Source organism: Bremia lactucae, assembly GCF_004359215.1.
Source record: "Bremia lactucae strain SF5 chromosome Unknown BlacSF5_NotPlaced_17_SHOA01000003.1_2250557bp, whole genome shotgun sequence".
Classification (NCBI taxonomy): domain Eukaryota; phylum Oomycota; class Peronosporomycetes; order Peronosporales; family Peronosporaceae; genus Bremia; species Bremia lactucae.
This window is the reverse complement of record NW_027152029.1, coordinates 1,327,730-1,344,594: the sequence shown is the minus strand read 5'-3', so window position 1 is coordinate 1,344,594 and position 16,865 is coordinate 1,327,730. Positions and strand designations below refer to the sequence as shown.

Sequence of the window (16,865 nt, the reverse complement as noted above, 5' to 3'; positions counted from 1 at the left end):
ACGTGCCTTCGAACGAGGTGTTCGAGGCCGTCAAAGACGAAATTGCGGAGGCATCCTCAGTTGAGGTGCTCCGGCAAGTCTTTAAATCTGCCGAGGAGACAGTAAATCTCCCAGAGATGTCGTGGGATCTGTTCCTTGCAGAATTAAAGGAAGGAAAGATCCACGAAATAGTCGCGCCAATTCCTGAAGAGAACTTGGTGGACTGTTGCTCGTCGTCCACAATGAACGAGAGCGTCCTAAAAACGGACAGAAGAAACGGTTCGCTGCTCAAGGCTGGGATGCCTTGAGAGACAGTCCGTTCTTTGAGTTTCGGTAGAACATCGCGATGTGTTCCAGAAGTAGTGCCAAGCCGCCTACGAGCAGATAGGGGCATCGGGCACGAGATAGACCTCGAGCCTGGCACCAAGTATTGTGTGACCAGGCAATGGCCGTTGCCGAAAGAAAAAGTCGACGATATCGATAAGTATTTCGACAAACGAGCCAAGGCGGGACATGTGTGTGAGAGCAAATCGTCTCACTGCGGCTCGACCTTTAGTGTGCGTAAAGCCACAGGTAAATGGCGCGTGGTTCATGCTTACAATAAGCTGAGCACGGCGACCATACCGGCGCAAACGCCAATCCCGCCGAAAAATGTTTTGTTGAACTCCATGGGAAAGTCAACTATCTTTTCCGCGCTGAATTTGAAGGATGGCTACTACCAGGTACTGATGAGAGAGTCCGATGTAGCCAAAACGGCAGTATGCACCCCAAGCGGTATGCTTTGGTAGTGGCTTGTGATGCCCCAAGGTTTGAAAAACGCATTAGCGACATCAACCGAGTGGTAGCTCACGTTATGCGTCAGCACCGTGTCTACGCGCCCCTTTACTTTGACGATGTAATCGTACATAGTAAGGGCCGAGGACTGGCTGACCGCAATAGAGTCACACAAGCGTCATTTTGACGCTGTGATGCAGACTTTGAAGGATGCCCAATTGTACGTCAACTTGAAGAAGTGCATCATAGGGGTCCCTGAGATACCTTGTCTGGGCAGCATCGTAGGTACACATGGTGTACGAGCAGACCCAGACAAGGTAAATTAGTATAGGAATGGCCTATCCCACGACATGTTAAGGATTTGCGCTAATTCCTTGGGCTCGCTAATTATTTGCATAATTCAGCAGGAATTATGCTGAGAAAACTAAGCCCTTGTCTGACCTCCTTAAAAAGGACGAATAATGAGTTTGGTTGGAAAATAAAGAGAATGCTATCACAGCAGTGAAGCAATCGCTTATAGAGGCACCGGTCTTGGCATGCCAGACGCGGATAAGCCCTTAAGCGTCGTCTGCGATGCAAGTTATTTGCAATCGGCAGCTTGCTCATGCAGAAGGATGACGACGGCGTTGACCGTGTCATCTCTTATCAGTCCCGGCTTTTAAAAGCCGCGGAAGTGAATCACCCCGTGCATGACAGAGAGCTACTTTTAATAAAGTATGCTTTTGTCAAGTTTCGTGTGCACCTACTGGGCACCGAGCCATTTGTGGTTTATACGGATCACGCATCACTGCGGACCGCAATAAACTCACCGCACCTCTCGCCTAGAATGGCAAGATGGCTCACATTCTTCTCTGATTTAATTTCAAAGTTAAATATAAGCCGGGTAAGTCGAATGCCTTGGCTGACGCATTATCGCGCAGACCAGGCTTCGAGGTTAGATACCAGGAAAGTGTGTCTAGTGCGAAAGCACAATTTCAGCCGTCAACGTTGGCAGCCATTAAGGCATAACACGTGACGAGCTCATTGGCCTCGGAGATAATAGAGAGCTACAGTCAGGACGACCACTTTCGCCTGCTGTTGGATCACTTCGGTGGACCAAAGGTCTCCCTTCCGTCGCACCTGAAAGCTAAGTTAAATCGCTTTAGCTACAGCGATGGCCTGTTATGGCATCAGCTGTCACCTTGTGATCCCTTGAGAATCTATGTGCCTCATGACACAGATCTCAAGTTGATGATCCTTCACGAGCTCGATGATGCTCCATCTAGTGGGCATCTGGGCCGTGAAAAGACATTCTTTCGAGTGTCAGAGGAATTTTGGTGGCCATACTATATTGATGGTTGGCCATCTATGTTCGCTCTTGCGAACAGTGTCAGGGCATTATGCCTGCACCGTCCAGCAGTGCGCCACTGAAGCCGCTACCGATTCCAACGGATTGTTGATAGTCAGTAAGCCTGGACTTCATGTTTGGCATGTCGCCCGATCATAAGGGTCGGACGGGGCTAGTCGTCTTTGTAGACAGACTGAGCAAAATGGTGCATTTAGCACCATGTAAGACATCGATCACAGGCAAGGAGGCAGCTCTCTTGTTCCTGGATCATGTTTACCGACTCTACGGGATGCCCGAGTCCATAGTACCGAACCGGGATCCACGTTTTACGTCTGGTTTTTGGCAACATGAGCTCCACATGTCGACCGCAAATCATCCCCCAGACCGATGGCCAAACAGAACGTGCCAATCGGGTCGTGGAGGATGTCCTGCGCACTATAGCAACTCCCAAAGAGTGGAGCAAGCAATTGCTCTTTGTGGAGTTCGCTATAAATAACAGTGTTTACGCCAGTACGCTATGACCAGGTGATGACCTTCCTAGTGGTTTAGGGTGCATCACAAAATTTTGTGAAACTCGTGGCTCTAAGAAAGAGACCGGCGATGTTTGAGTCGCTTTGCCAGGATGGCAAGCGAGAAGAGGCGACCGTTCGTTTAGCGAACGGCGCGCTCGTTAATTCTGAGGGAGTTCAGGTAGAACTCGCCTTTAGATTTAGTGACTTCTCTTGTAAAGAGAAGTTCACAGTGCTAGGTATGGTGAGTTCGTATAACCTTATCCTAGGCATGCCATGATTGGCAAAACACCAACCATGGATAGACTGTCGTACACGCACAGTTTCAAACTCTACGCAGGACACCGGAAAGGATGTGCTCTTGCGAGAGGTATATGCAACTGATGTCGTGTCGAACACAATTGAGGGTGCGTTGACGGCATGTAAAACGTCACCAATTTCTACCCAGATCGTGGAGACTGAGGTAGTGAAAAGGGCAATGACAAGTAGTCATGTGTCCTATATTTCTGCACAGAGCCGAGAGCCTGTGGCAGTAGACAGCGAGCTGACAGGAAGTCAAGCGTCGCATGAACCGGCACAGTGCCTAGAGCCTGGTGCGGTGGAAGGGGTGCGTTAGCCAGGAGAGCAACGGCACCCGCTTCCCAGACAAAGGTCGTGGTGACTCAAAGAACGAGGACCCGACAGATTAGGACGATCAAAGGCACGTCTAAACAAGTGACCTTTGGATCAGTTCCTAATAAAGAGGATGGGCCTTCGAACGAGGTGTTCGAGGCCGTCAAAGACGAAATTGCTGAGGCATCCTCAGTTGAGGTGCTTCGGCAAGTCTTTAAATCTTCCGAGGAGATAGTAAATCTCCTGGAGATGTCGTGATCTCTGTTCCTTGCCGAATTATAGGAAAGAAAGAGCCACGAAATAGTCACACTAGTTGCAGAAGAGAACTTGGCGAACTGTTGCTTGTCGTCCACAATGGCATTAGCGTCCTAGAAACGGACAAATAGAAAGGTTCGCTGCTCATGGCTGGGATGCCTCGAGAGACAGTTCGTTCTTTGAGTTTCTGTAGAACATCGCGATGTGTTGCCAGAAGAAGAGCCGAGCCGCCTACCAGCAGATAAGGGCATCGGCCACGAGATAGACCTCGGACCTGCACCAAGTATTGTGTGACCAGGCAATGGCCGTTGTCGAAAGAACAAGTCGATTATATTGATGAGTTCTTTGACAAGCGAGCCAAGGCGGGACATGTGCGTGAGAGCAAAGTCACCTCACTGCAGCCCGACGTTTTGTGTGCGTAAAGCCATAGGTTGATGTCGCGTTATCCATGCTTACAATAAGCTAACACGGCGACCATACCGGCACAAACGCCAATCCCGCGGAAAGATGTCTTGTTGAACTCCATGGGATAGTCAACTATCTTTTCCGCGTTGGATTTGAAGGATGGCTATTATCAGGTACTCATGCGAGAGTCCGATCTAGCCAACACAGCTGTAAGCATACCAAGCGGTATGCTTAGGGAGTGGCTTGTGATGCCCCAAGGTTTATAAAACGCACCAGCGACATTCAACCGGGTCGTGGCTCACATGATGCGTCAGCACCGTGCCTACGTGCCCCATTACTTTGACGATGTATTCGTGCATACTAGGGCCGAGGACGGGCTAAGCGCAACAGAGTCGCACAAGCGTCATTTAGACGCTGTGTTGCAGACTTTGAAGGACGTCCAATTGTACGTCAACTGGCAAAAGTGCGTCATAGGGGTCCCTGAGATACCTATGCTGGGTTGCATCGTAGGTACACATGGTGTACGAGCAAAGGTAAAATCAGTAAAGGAATGGCCAATTCCACGGCATGTGAAGGATTGGCGCCAATTCGTAGGGCTCGCTAATTACTTGCGTAAATATAGCACGAATTTTGCTGAGCAAACTAAACCATTATCTGACCTCCTTAAAAAGGACGCAGAATGGGTTTGGTTAAAAGAACAAGATGATGCGTTCACATCAGTGAAGCAATCTCTTGTAGTGCCACCGGTCTTGGCATTGCCAGACGCGGATAAGCCGTTTGGCGTCGTCTGTGATTCAAGTAGTTTTGCAATCGGCAGCGCGCTAACGCGGAAGGATGACGACGGCGTTGACCGCGTCATCTGTTATCAGTTTCGGCTTTTTAAAGCTGCGGAACTGAATCACCCCGTGCATGACAAAGAGCTACTTTCAATTAAGTATGCTCTTGTCAAGTTTCGAGTGCACCTACTGGGCACCGAACCATTTGTGGTTTATACGGATGGTAAGCCGCTAGGCCGAGGTGGATAGGTGATCGAGTGGTTTAAGGTGTCAGTCTTGAAAACTGGAGCATTTAAATACCGTGGGTTCAAATTCCACCCTATCCTTTCAAAAATCTTTTAATAAATCACCTTTTTGACTGTCCAATTTGTGATCAAGCTTCTGAATGTGATTTAAATTTTGTTTTAATAGGTAATTCATTTGCTACAGCTTTAAATTCTTTTTATTTTCGAATATTACGACTATAAGATGTACGAAAAATATCAAAATTTAATTATTTGTTCAACAAGTTTTATACTATCAAGTTGTATTTTAAAATATTTTATTTTATATTGAATAAACCATTCGAGCTGCAATCGAACGCTCTCCACTGAGCTACCCGCGCGACCAGTCGCACTTAACCCTTCACTACAATTCACGAAGATTTCTCTCATTTTATGCTCAACACACGTGTACTTGTGAGCTTCATGCCCGATCATTCATGAGCGATGTTCACGACTTCAATTTCGAATAAAATAATTAATAATAAATATAAGACGTCGGTATAGCGACAACCCCATTTTGGTATAGCGACACCTCACTTCTGTACTAGCAGCTGGTACAGCTATTTTAATACATACTATGCACCAAAACAGAATTTTGCTTCAAATAACTCACTCAAATAACTCACCCCATTTTTTGTAGTTGCATAATCTACTTCCACTGCAATAATGTCTTTTAACTCACCTTCAAACTGCGCCTATATTTCCCTTGACCTTGCATAGGAAGCAGTAAAAAACGTCGCCTAGCAGGAGGGTTATGCACTTAAGAGAAGGAGGTCCAAAAAGGATAGTTCTGACAATGTTAGGAAAGTTTGGCTTGGTTGCGCCCATGGTGGAATACACCAACCAATGGTTGCACAAGTTCGGAAGACAAGCACTCGATATCGAGCCTGTCCCTGGTCAACCATCCTACAGAGGAGAAGCCAAGATTATCAAAATGGGTGTCGCTATACCGACGCCCTAAATATATTATTATAGTAGTAATATTTTTAATATTCAATTTTTTGAATACTTTGATTATTTTATAAAAACACCAAATAATAATAAAATTAATCAAATAGTTGCTAAGAAAAATTCCGGAACAATTACAAAATATTCCAACAACAAAAAATTAAATAATAATTTTAAATATAAATAAAAGTGTTCTTTCCATAAATATATCTGTTGAAAAATTGAAACCTACATTTAAGCAAATGGTGGCGACCCGAAAGATTCCCGATGTGCTAGACGGGAAGGCCACAAGCGAACTTATGTGCACACAGCAACTACAGCCGCAGAGTGCGCAGTTGAAGAGCGTTTCGGCCGACTTGTAGGGCTAGCAATCGTGGTCGTGGGATCCCGCAGGGATTCTGCCACCTATGCGCGCATGAAGCAGAAGAACATGTGCGAAAGTTGGTATCAAGTCTTGGAAAATTGAAGTTTCGTCGGATGAAGACCATTTCCATGAAGAGGTAAAAAACGAGCTGTTGGCCACTATTAAGCAGCTAAACAAGCGCGATAATGTGGACGGTATCATTGTACAGCTTCCACTTCCATCATTCTGTGACGAAAGTGCCATTCTTGTCAATATTGACCCTTCGAAGGACGTGGATGGACTGCACCCCGAGAATCACGCCAAGCTTTTTCAGTTGGCAACCAGAAAGGTCTTTCAGTATGAGGATGCGCCATTTGCGCTGCCCATGTACACCTGTCGGCTGTTTGGAGCTGTTGGATCATCACAACATCTCACTGGAAGGAAAGCACGTCGTAGTGCTTGGCCGTAGCAGGATCGTCGGTCTGCCCGTGTCGCTACTATGTCTTCACCATAACGCTACGGTAACTATTTGCCACTCGCATACTAAAAATCTTAAGGCGCGCGTGCATGAAGCCGACATCGTCATTGCAGCCGGTGGACGTCCGAATTTTGCTGGAGGAGAATGGTTGAAATCCGGTGCTACAGTTATCGATGTCGGTATGAATTCGGTAAAGGATACAACAAAGAAGAGTGGATATCGTCTTGTAGGAGACGTAGATTTTGATGCGGCATTTCAAGTTGTACATGCCATCACTCCTGTGCCAGGCGGTGTCGGCCCCACGACTGTGTTGATGCTGTTAAGAAATGCCATCCAATGTGCTTTTCGACGTATGCAAGCAGTCAGAGGATAGTATCATTGCTCTATGTTATCCCCGCTTTGTACATCCACGCACGACGACACTTTCAATTCAGCATTTTTGGACCGGTTCAGTTCAATGCTCTATTGCTATTATGGCGCTTACAAATTTAACTACTGTGGTGCTCGGAAAGAAGGGTTTACCTCGTCTATTGATGAAAATGGCGTACATTCGTCGACACGCGGCATACATTGTCGAAAAATTTCCCGGTAATTTTTCAAGCCAGATCTCCTTTTAGAGTTGCTTTCTGGTCCACTCTTATAATATCAATGTCTCAAACAGTAGAAGTTTTGAGCTTGCACGTTAATCAAAGCTTCTTTTTGACTCTGCATTGCTGTTTTCGCGCCAGTTGTCGATGCTGATGATCAGCTTCGAGTCAACACTGTAAATCGCTGTGATGTACTAGAAAACTCATGCACTGGAACTGACCATAGGCTGCAGCGAACTGTATATGAGAACCTAGTCGCCAATTGAAAAAAAGTGGGATCTGCTTGGAGTGACAGCGCATTCTGTGTCACGGCTGCGCTGTTTAATTGAACGAGATTACTGCAAGTTGTTAAAAGCTTCGACGGAGACGATTTTGCCAGAAGCCAACAATTAAATCTGGGGTGCCTCGACGTCTTGCGCTTGACTGCACGTTGCAGTATTGGAGACCCATCCGAATTCTCTCTAGCTTGCAAGAAACAGACTTAATCGTTTGAAAAATCTATTTTTTTCTCGCTCGGCAAGAGCTTGATTTGCAAGATAATGCTAAGGCTATCGCAATTGTGAAGGAAGCGTACATCGTTGGGATGCGACAGTAGGTGCAATGCTATCATATTGCTTCGCGTTTGTAAAAAACATTTTATCTTCCAATAAGGCAGGATCGACAGCGGTAAAAAACGCTTGCGCATAAAAATGAAGACGATGAGCCAGCCTATCTGCGAGCTGGGCTGCAGGTGGTGAGTCCGGACAATCACTGCAAACTTGGCTCAAAAGATGGTGGTGAGTCCGGACAATCACTGCAAACTTGGCTCAAAAGATGATGGTGAGACCTTATTAATATTTTTACCTACTGGTAACAGTGTTGAGCGTAACCTTCAGCTACAACTCGAGCAAACGACCAAAAGAGAAATCTTAATGTTCTCGACACACGAAAGCGCAGATGTTTTTCAAGTATTTGTAATTCCATAAGAATTCAAGCCAAGCATATTTAATATTGAAGAATGGGCACTTGCAAATGTATTAACCACATGCTGTGCTTGACTTAAATGTTGCAATAGTCCACGCGTCACTTGCAAATCGCGCATTAGATAATAAATAAGCTGACAAGCATTCAAGTATAAGCCTTATTTTAGTACAAGCGCAAAAAAAATCTATCCTTGTCCGAGATCTGACATTTGCACACATTAGGATGATAATATTAATTTTGTCGCCAACAATGATAGTCTCGATATTTTCAGTTGCGCGGTAAGAGCCGTGAAAGCTCCAGTGTGTGACGGTTATTTAACGATTGACAAATAAGATCACTTTGTAAATGCTCCTAATCCGTCGTCTCATTTATACAATTTCTTCAAAAATCTTTTATTACTTTCTGCGCTTGCAAGTAATGAATTAACAAATTTCCCAGTAACTAAGCTGAATTTAGTAAATTTAGCGTCTTGACGTTTAGATAAGCATGTCATCATCCTCTTCTTCGACATTAACAACACTCGTGATACCTTGGGCTCGGTAGAGATCGGCAATCTATGAGAGCATCAAACATGACACAATCAGTACTGGTAATCTGATACACTTGTTATTTCGTACCTGAACTGAAGTGGTCGCTTGAGTCGAGTTTTTGTCGTCACGGATGCGAAGAAAGCGGGGAAAACGGAGCGAGATGCCTTTATCCTTGGCCACAAGACCCATGGCTGCCGTGTACTTTGGCGAGATCGACAAATCTGCGCCCAAAATCTCCCACACATATTTTGCTTCAAACCAAACATCAGGCTTGATGCCCTCGCCAATAGCATAATCAGTTAGAGGTTTGTTCACGACCTTTTCCTTTAGCAGGTCATAGAATTTTTTTAAAACGTCATCAGACAGCCCTGTACCAAGCTTCGTAATTGGTTGGTACATCTCTGTGTCCGGATCGTAACATGCCAGCAGATACGCGCCGTAAACGCCTGTACGTTTTCCACGGCCATAAAAAGCGCCGATCGGAACAAGGTCAGCTGAATCTCCAATGCCATCCAAATAATCCTTTTTAAGTTTGAGCCACTTGTGGGAACGATTAGCTGGTTCATACGTCGCCTCCTTTTCAAGAGTCTTTACCATCAAGCCTTCACAATTTTCACGTACAGCCTCCTCTAAAAAGTTGCGAACTTTATCAACCGCTTCTTCCATCGCCTCTGAATTATTCTTGACATTGACGCAATCTTTGACGTCTAATGAAGTTGCAAACTCAAAGGTACCAGGATGTACTTCAAACAGCTCGCGCAACTTTTCACGACGTTGGGCCAACGAAACGCCCAGGAGCGACACATTATTTAAATACAGCAAGTCAAATGCATAAATGCAAATGGGAACCTTTATATCTTCTACTTTCACATTCTGAAAGAAAGTTTAGAAAAAGGAACATCAAATGCAATGATGACACTTCAGCTTAATAACAAGCAGCTTACCTTGCGAGAGCGTGTGCTAAGAATCTGAAAAGGAAGACGCTTATTGGTGGATCGATCGATAGCGACTACCTCTGCATCAACGATACAGTTTGAAACTAATGTCTTCTTTGCAGCACTGGAAATGGCAAGCTTGACGTCAGGAAATCGCTCGGTGGAATTCTCAAAATTCCGTGAAAATATAGCAATTTTTCCGTCTGAAAGTATGTGTATTTGAGCACGTTCACCATCATATTTGTACTCACAGGTAAATGGCTTCCCTTCAAAGCGATCAAACACCATGGCATACGCCTTTGTTGGACGCGCTAGCATCGGTGAGACGGGTGTACCGGGAGTTAGTGTGCACTTTTCGGCAACCTGTTTAAAATTATTCACGCATAGAAAAGGGGCACTAGAAGATGTCTTCTGGACATCGTAAAATGCAGCGACCAAGGCGTTATAACTTGGACACTCCGCAAATGCCTTTTTCACAGAATTAAGAGCCTCCTGTTGTTTCTCCTTGTCCTTGTACTCCTTGTCCGTCATAAATGCGTATGCAATTCCCATCAAGATCGATTTTTCCGCAAGCCCAATCCGAAGCTTACCTTGGAGGCCACGAATTATGTACTTGGCGCCCTCAGCAGACAATGCACCTTTATCTTTTTTTTCTTTTTCGCACTTCACAAGCAATCCTTTAATTATTGAGCACTTTTGTTGCTGTGAATTGTTTCCAGCCATTTTTGCAATTTTGACAAACTGTTGGTGCACATGCTGCACAGTAAGTCCACTCTCATTCCACGTCGCGGATTTTGGTGACGTAAACGATAGTGTCTGTTGTTTTGACCGCGCTTTTTGTGCCACCTTGCCGAGGTCGCCTTCCTTGTGATACATGCCTTTAATAAATTTTAGGCCAGCACCGGTAGCTTCACTAATGGCTTTCATCAAAATGGCATCACCTATTCCGATTTTTAGGTTCTCAAAAGGCGGCGCCAAGTCCACACAGACGCAAAGATAGAGGCAAGCTAATAAATCGTTCGGTGATCGAAGAATGACGTCACGAAAAAATGCTGTGAGCAAGTCTTGGATAACAAGACGACCTGTGACTTCTTCAATGTTGGCGAATAAGTGCGCCAACTCAAAGTACGGAACCTCTCGAGATTCTATACGAAGTCCTGTGTTCTTTTCTGCAACGTCGTCGGGTTTCAGCTTGTTCAGTGTCTTTGATATTTCTAAATCGTCAACAACAGTAGACTTGGCTTTAAGCTTTTGGCTAGAAGTTGCTGTAAAAAAGCTCGTCTGTGTTTCCACAACAGTCACAGCTGTATCCTTGATACACGCTTTCTCATTTCTTTTAGCTTCATTATTCGCTTTTTTAGCCTTGTTCGTCTTTAACTGATCAATTTCGTCAGCATTCACAAGTTCCTTTGCCATCTCCGGGTTTTTCTCTAAATCTGCTCTTTGACCACAAAAAGTTTTCACTGCAGGATAAGTCGCTTTCACTTTCCTGTTATCTCCTTGAACCTTAGCTCTTTCTGAACTCAATGGTCGTGAAGAAGTGTCAGTCACTTTCTCCTTCCTTTTGCTTGTATCCATGGGCAGATTCACGTCACTGTCTTCGTCCTCTTCCGCCACGGCGCGTTGCCGCAGACGACGTCGGCCAGCTAAAAAGTCAGCAATATTAGCAAAAACTGTGATGCCTCGAGTTCGACTTAAACGTACGTTTCATCTTGCTTTTCGTATCTTCCTCTTCGTCTCCTTCACCTTCTGTAATCATCTTAACGCCTTGAAGTTCGTTCACAAATGCCTTCTCATTTTCATCGTATTTTTTTACCGAATCGATTCTTTTGTTCTTCGTTTTCCCCACTTTTCGCTTTTTATTCGCCTTGTCTGGAGTCTGAAAGGAGTTCGTCACATCGGCGTCTGTGGGTTTCCGCTTATTGGCCGACGGTGCTGCCCCTGCACTAAAAAAAGACCTTTCGACGATGCAGAATGCATAGATGAGCTTCTCGCTGTATTAGCAAAGTACTATTACGGCTCACCATACTTAATGGAACTCTGCCTCGGCACATCTTTTTTTTCCATGGTGTGAGGTTTCCAGCCAAACTGTACACCAGCCGCACATATTTTAATAAAACTGTTTTATTTAAAAATATTATTTTGCTTTTTTAATATGTCGAGTTTTGGAGGCAGGAGAGCCTGGCAACTTTTGTTTCATGGGGCGCAAGTTGCTCGCGCTGGTACCGTCGACGCTACCGTTAACTGTCAATTTTGGGCGCTTTCACTCAGACGCAATTGATAATCCTCTTACCTCTCTATATGTGTGGACTTCTCGCCCCAGTACAGAGTCGACACGGTCGCGACAACTAGCCTTAGACAGAAGCAGGCATCAGCTTTTGGAGCTGCAGCGACTGCAAAGCATTGGTGGATCCCGCAGCTGGTTTGTTGGAAACTCTGTGGTGCAGGACGGTGCTTTGATAGTCTTCACGCCAATCGATTCACTATTTTTGCTACTGGATGCAGCGTCTGGACAGCGAACGCGTTTTTTATCGGTCTACGACTTACTGGCGCGGGACAACAACACTTGGCTGCTGCAGCTTCAGACCTTTCGACTTGAGACGATCAATGTCTTGTGTGATGTACAGTTGGATGGAGTTGAGAGAGGAATTGACGATCTGTATATTAAGATCAATGAAAGCAAGGTTATCAGCTGGCTGAAGGCAAAAGTGGAGAAAGTGGCGCTGGTGCTGGCAACGCACAAGCTTGACGCAAGTAAGCACGCCTCGGCGATCGATGAAAGCGTTTATCTTCCAGGGTACCCGAAGAAGGAATTGAAGACCGTTGTGACTCAAGAGGACATTGCGAGTTATTATCGTGAAGCTATTGATGTCATAGGTGATTACTTGTCGAACGAATGGGTTGAGGCGCTCTGCAATACATACAAGTACGTCGTGGCTGACTAAAAGATTTTATGTAATGTAGCTGAGAGTCTCTTGTAGATGCAGCGTGGAGCAAGCGAAGTCTGAGGCGAAGATTGCCCCACATGATGCGTTCACACGATTTGACCGGCGTCAGGCAACCGACAACGGGCCCAAGCGGCCGAAAGGATTGAGCGTGAGTGGTGCCAAAAAGAAAAGCAAGCTTGCTAATGTCGATCGTACGGGAATGAAGTTGCTCACGTCGTTCTTTGGAAAATAAAAGAGCTTTCGTCATTTTTATAATAGTGCCTTAAATGTTTGCGCACCCGTCGAGAATATTGATTGGTGAAAATTTACGGACGTTAATGCATTTAATGCAAAATACTGCTCTTTAGGCCAAAACTTAATTGAAGCTATTCTGAACAAAACGTAATAATACTAATATGACTCAATGTTGAGCTGTCTTATAATGACGCCCTCGTTCAAAACGAATCGCAGCCATGCATTCCTTCACGGCGCTATTAATTCACAGAACGTTGATGTGCTGCAGCTGTTGGGTATTTGCTAGCCTTCAAGATTTCGTTCATGGAGTCAATGCGGCTGAATCGACTCTCGAAACAAGCGCTCAAATCCAGCGGATAGGATATCAGCAGCACGCGTTATGCCAGAGCCGTCGTCATTAAATAGCTTACAGTTCGACCACATCAACCGAACGTCATTAGCAAAGTGGGTGATATCCAATTCAGATGCCACTCGGTTACTGTCACTGACATAGGCACCTAATTTCAGCTTAGTCTCAATCTTTGACAAATCCATTGGCTGTTTCACTACCCGCGTGTACAGGGGTACATTTTCTACAGGCGATAGAAATGGCTTTGAAAATGGATGAGACTTCAAACACGCAACAACTTTTAAACATTTGTCGAGCAAATTTCTCTCAGAGGCCACAGCGGCAGAGTAGGCGTCAAACCGTGACGGCTTTTTGCACTCATTGCACTGCCAATCGCCCTCGGGCAAATCACTTTCCGTCATGTGTAGGCATTGTAAATGGTAGGAGCGTGGGCATTTATCGCAACAGACCAGATTGCCGGCACCCTGACAAACCTCACAAAAGTCCAAGTTTGCATCCAGCTCACTTTCCGAGCCACTCTCGTAATCGTCTTGTTTCTCATCCTGTTCCACACGAGGCTTTTGCTTTGACTTCCGGTCATCTTTGTGCCCGTGCTTAGCACGTGAAGGCGGTCTTCCTCTACCCCTCTTAATGGCAGGGCCAGATTTTGGCGTTCTTCGCTTCGCTGGTGGTGCAATCTCGCCTGGCAAGAGATGTTTGCGTTGACGTCTTGGTTCACGATGACTTGGTGGTGACAATGACTTTGGCAAGGACTGAGTTTCCTTTTTCCCGACTGTATGCGAGCTGCCTTTCTCATGGCCTTTCAGCTTCAAGCTTGGCATTGATCTCGCTTTTAGCTCAGTTTCTTTTCTTTTAATAGCACTTTTGTCACGCTGCTCAACGTTCCCATCGTCTCGTGCCGTAAATTTTATATTGCAAGAAGACAGACTGTCTTTGACATCGTTATTACTAGTCGTTCGCGTGCTTGCCAGAGCCTCATCGACAGATTGCGTGTTAACATTGAATACATCATGATGAAAGCCGTCACCTAAATGCTTTAAGTTCGGGGACGAATGATCTTGGTATCGGCGAAGCCGGCCAGCAATGCCATGACCAGAGTATATTGTATCGGTTTTCGCATTGTTAGAACTAAGTGTGATTCCACTGCTTTCGCTCGTCACTGCAATTTCGTTTGCAATGAAGTGCGAGTTGTCCAAACGGTAGCTACTATCCTTACTCGTTTCGTTAAAAACATTCCGTTCAGTCGAGTTCACCGAATTTCCGCCTTGATTTAACGAATTTAACAGCTGGACCAAAGATTTCTCTGACTCGGCACAATTTAAAACAGTTGCGGCTGAAGGAGAATTTGCACAGCTTTGTTGAACTTGAGGTGGCACCAATCGAGAAGAGCCACTGACATGAGCGCTATCTGCCATCACAACGAGCATACTACTAGAGGTATCCTTGGCTGCACGCTTTGGGAGAGGAGGACGCTGACGTGGAGACTTTGGCTGTGCCTGCATAGTGGCAGAAAATGCCTCGTGGCGCTTAAAATTATTCGCTAAATTTTTCTCATACCCGAATTGCTGAATTGGCACGTGCCTGCGTCCATCTTGCATGTTTTCCAACTCAGCGCTGAGACTGAATGTTCCATTTTGATAGGTAAGACGGCGATCCCCCGGAGATGATGTGGGTGAATGCTGTCCGTACTGGCGACCATTGATTGTCGGAGCAATTCCGTAAGTTAATCGACTTTCAGAAGTTGATACTATGCTCGTTTCCATTGCACTCGTAGAAGTTGCACCAAAAGCAGCATCTGTTGCTTGATCGCTCATGGCTGAATTGAACAAGCCATGTCCATTGCATCGCAACGTGTCGAAGAGATACCGTCTATAGTTCTGTACATCCTGCGCTTTCTCCGCTGTGCACCCGGAGCACGGGCAACCTCGCGTACACATCAAGCAACGGAAGAGGCGTCGATTGGGCGCAGATCCGTTTCGACCAACAAACAAAGCTTCCATTCGCACTCGATAAACGCTACGCAAGTGCTCTCTACAAAGCGAATGGTTTTCATCAGCATGTGGACAGAAGTTCACTACAGGCAGTAAGCGAGTTTTGCTTAATCCACATAAGTGGCATCGTCCCCTGGCCACTAAGTTAGCTTCTTTTTCGGGAGTGAGATCCTCCATGGCAACAGCAATCGCATCCAAGAGAATAGACTCGTCCAAATTTACCTGCTCTCTTAACATGTCTTCCAGTCTAGAAGGCAGCTTTCTGTCTCGCTTGTATGTCGTACCCATCTCACTCAAAGTAGACGTTTCTGACCTATCGCCTTGATATAGCTGCCTTTCACTTGAGCTGTCAACAATTCGACCCTCAATGGGAAACTTTTCGTGTATTAGCCTCTTTTGGTATGCTGCAGCTTCGTCAGCCGCATCACCCTGATATAATATCAATCCTTTTCTCTTCATCCTTTGCAAACCAGAAGACATTGCTACCGCATCTTTCTGGCTACCCCTGGAACCAGGCATTACTGTTGCTTGATATCCAGTAAATTCATTAATATGTCTGTCTTGGCTCCTATGCACTCCATCTATCATCTTATCTGAAAAATTTGCAAAACTTTTCCGATTTTGATAAGCATTTGAGCTGTCTGATGGCCCCTCCGTGAACGATAAAGAACATTCTGCAGGTCTAACATTATAGCTTGAAGTAGAGGCGTAGTACTTCGGTCCCAGAGGCATCGACATTTGGGAGTAGCCACACATCGCTCTTTCCTGCCAAGCCGCAGCTGACGACGCGGCCACTTCATCGACCGCTGCGGCTGGATCAAGACTGCACCCATCCGTTTTTTTTATCTTGTTCATGACCGCTTCCATCCAAAGTTCGTTGGGTGGGGGCGTAAGGCGCTGACGCTTCTGTGAAATGCAATTCAGAACGAAAGAGATCCGACGTGAAAGCTTGTAAGAGGTCCGAAAAAAAGGCAAAAGAGGGCAATGCATATCACCTTTTCACCGCGATCGCGAGCGGCACCATGATACATGCTCGCCACTCTCTCTAATTGAGCCGTCCGCAGGGCTATGATTAATTTATTAGGCTGCGCGAAGTCAGTAGTACCGTGTTTTACACAAATTTCTTTAATTTTGATGGCTTGCTTATAATTGAGCAATGCAAAAACGCTTTTTTCCTATTTCGCATCAACCAGACACCTTCAAGAAACGCTATCACGTAGCAAACCGGTAGGTTGGCCACTTACAATGTGCTTTATTTATGGTAAGAAACTGGCGTAAAGAAATGAAAGACGTATCTATTTGGGTGTGCCTTGCACATTTTAGATGTAATGGGGTTGGAGAACCGTTGTGGTGGTGCATTTACCTTATGGGTAATATACCTTTTTATCCTATTCTAAAATAGTTAATTACTTAAATCCCATATATTATGGTGGATATAAATCTGGCAGCAGATTGACTGCGAGTGCTACCAGGTAGCGGGGCTACCTCGCTCCTAAGTCAGAGGAAGACTTTTAGACTCGGAGAGTCTCTTAGTTCTATAGAACTAATGGGTTTAACAACTCAGGGAGCAATAGGGGTTCGTAGAACCAAGTGGCAACTTGTGCCGAAGAGTAAATCCCTTTGAAAGGCTTCTATCTCTTACAAATCAATGCGCAAGCC

General features: G+C 45.5%; 3 protein-coding genes across 3 annotated transcripts; 1 reads left to right on the top strand and 2 right to left on the bottom strand.

Moving 5' to 3' along the window:
• Nucleotides 1-8,497: 8,497 nt before the first annotated feature.
• On the bottom strand, nucleotides 8,498-11,738 carry CCR75_004305 (uncharacterized protein; the record flags this gene model as incomplete). The annotated part of the gene is made up of 5 exons (XM_067962391.1): nucleotides 8,498-8,773; nucleotides 8,837-9,622; nucleotides 9,694-11,330; nucleotides 11,389-11,625; nucleotides 11,714-11,738. 5 exons carry the CDS (start codon nucleotides 11,736-11,738, stop codon nucleotides 8,696-8,698), a joined length of 2,763 nt encoding a protein of 920 aa, XP_067822471.1. The 3' UTR covers nucleotides 8,498-8,695.
• Nucleotides 11,739-11,882: 144 nt separating this feature from the next.
• On the top strand, nucleotides 11,883-14,602 carry CCR75_004306 (uncharacterized protein; the record flags this gene model as incomplete). The annotated part of the gene is made up of 2 exons (XM_067962392.1): nucleotides 11,883-12,610; nucleotides 12,666-14,602. 2 exons carry the CDS (start codon nucleotides 11,883-11,885, stop codon nucleotides 12,862-12,864), a joined length of 927 nt encoding a protein of 308 aa, XP_067822472.1. The 3' UTR covers nucleotides 12,865-14,602.
• Nucleotides 13,176-16,272, bottom strand: CCR75_004307 (uncharacterized protein; the record flags this gene model as incomplete). Its single annotated transcript, XM_067962393.1, has 2 exons — nucleotides 16,202-16,272; nucleotides 13,176-16,112 (listed from the first exon to the last, which is right to left on the bottom strand). Exons 1-2 carry the CDS (start codon nucleotides 16,235-16,237, stop codon nucleotides 13,176-13,178), a joined length of 2,973 nt encoding a protein of 990 aa, XP_067822473.1. The 5' UTR covers nucleotides 16,238-16,272.
• Nucleotides 16,273-16,865: the final 593 nt, after the last annotated feature.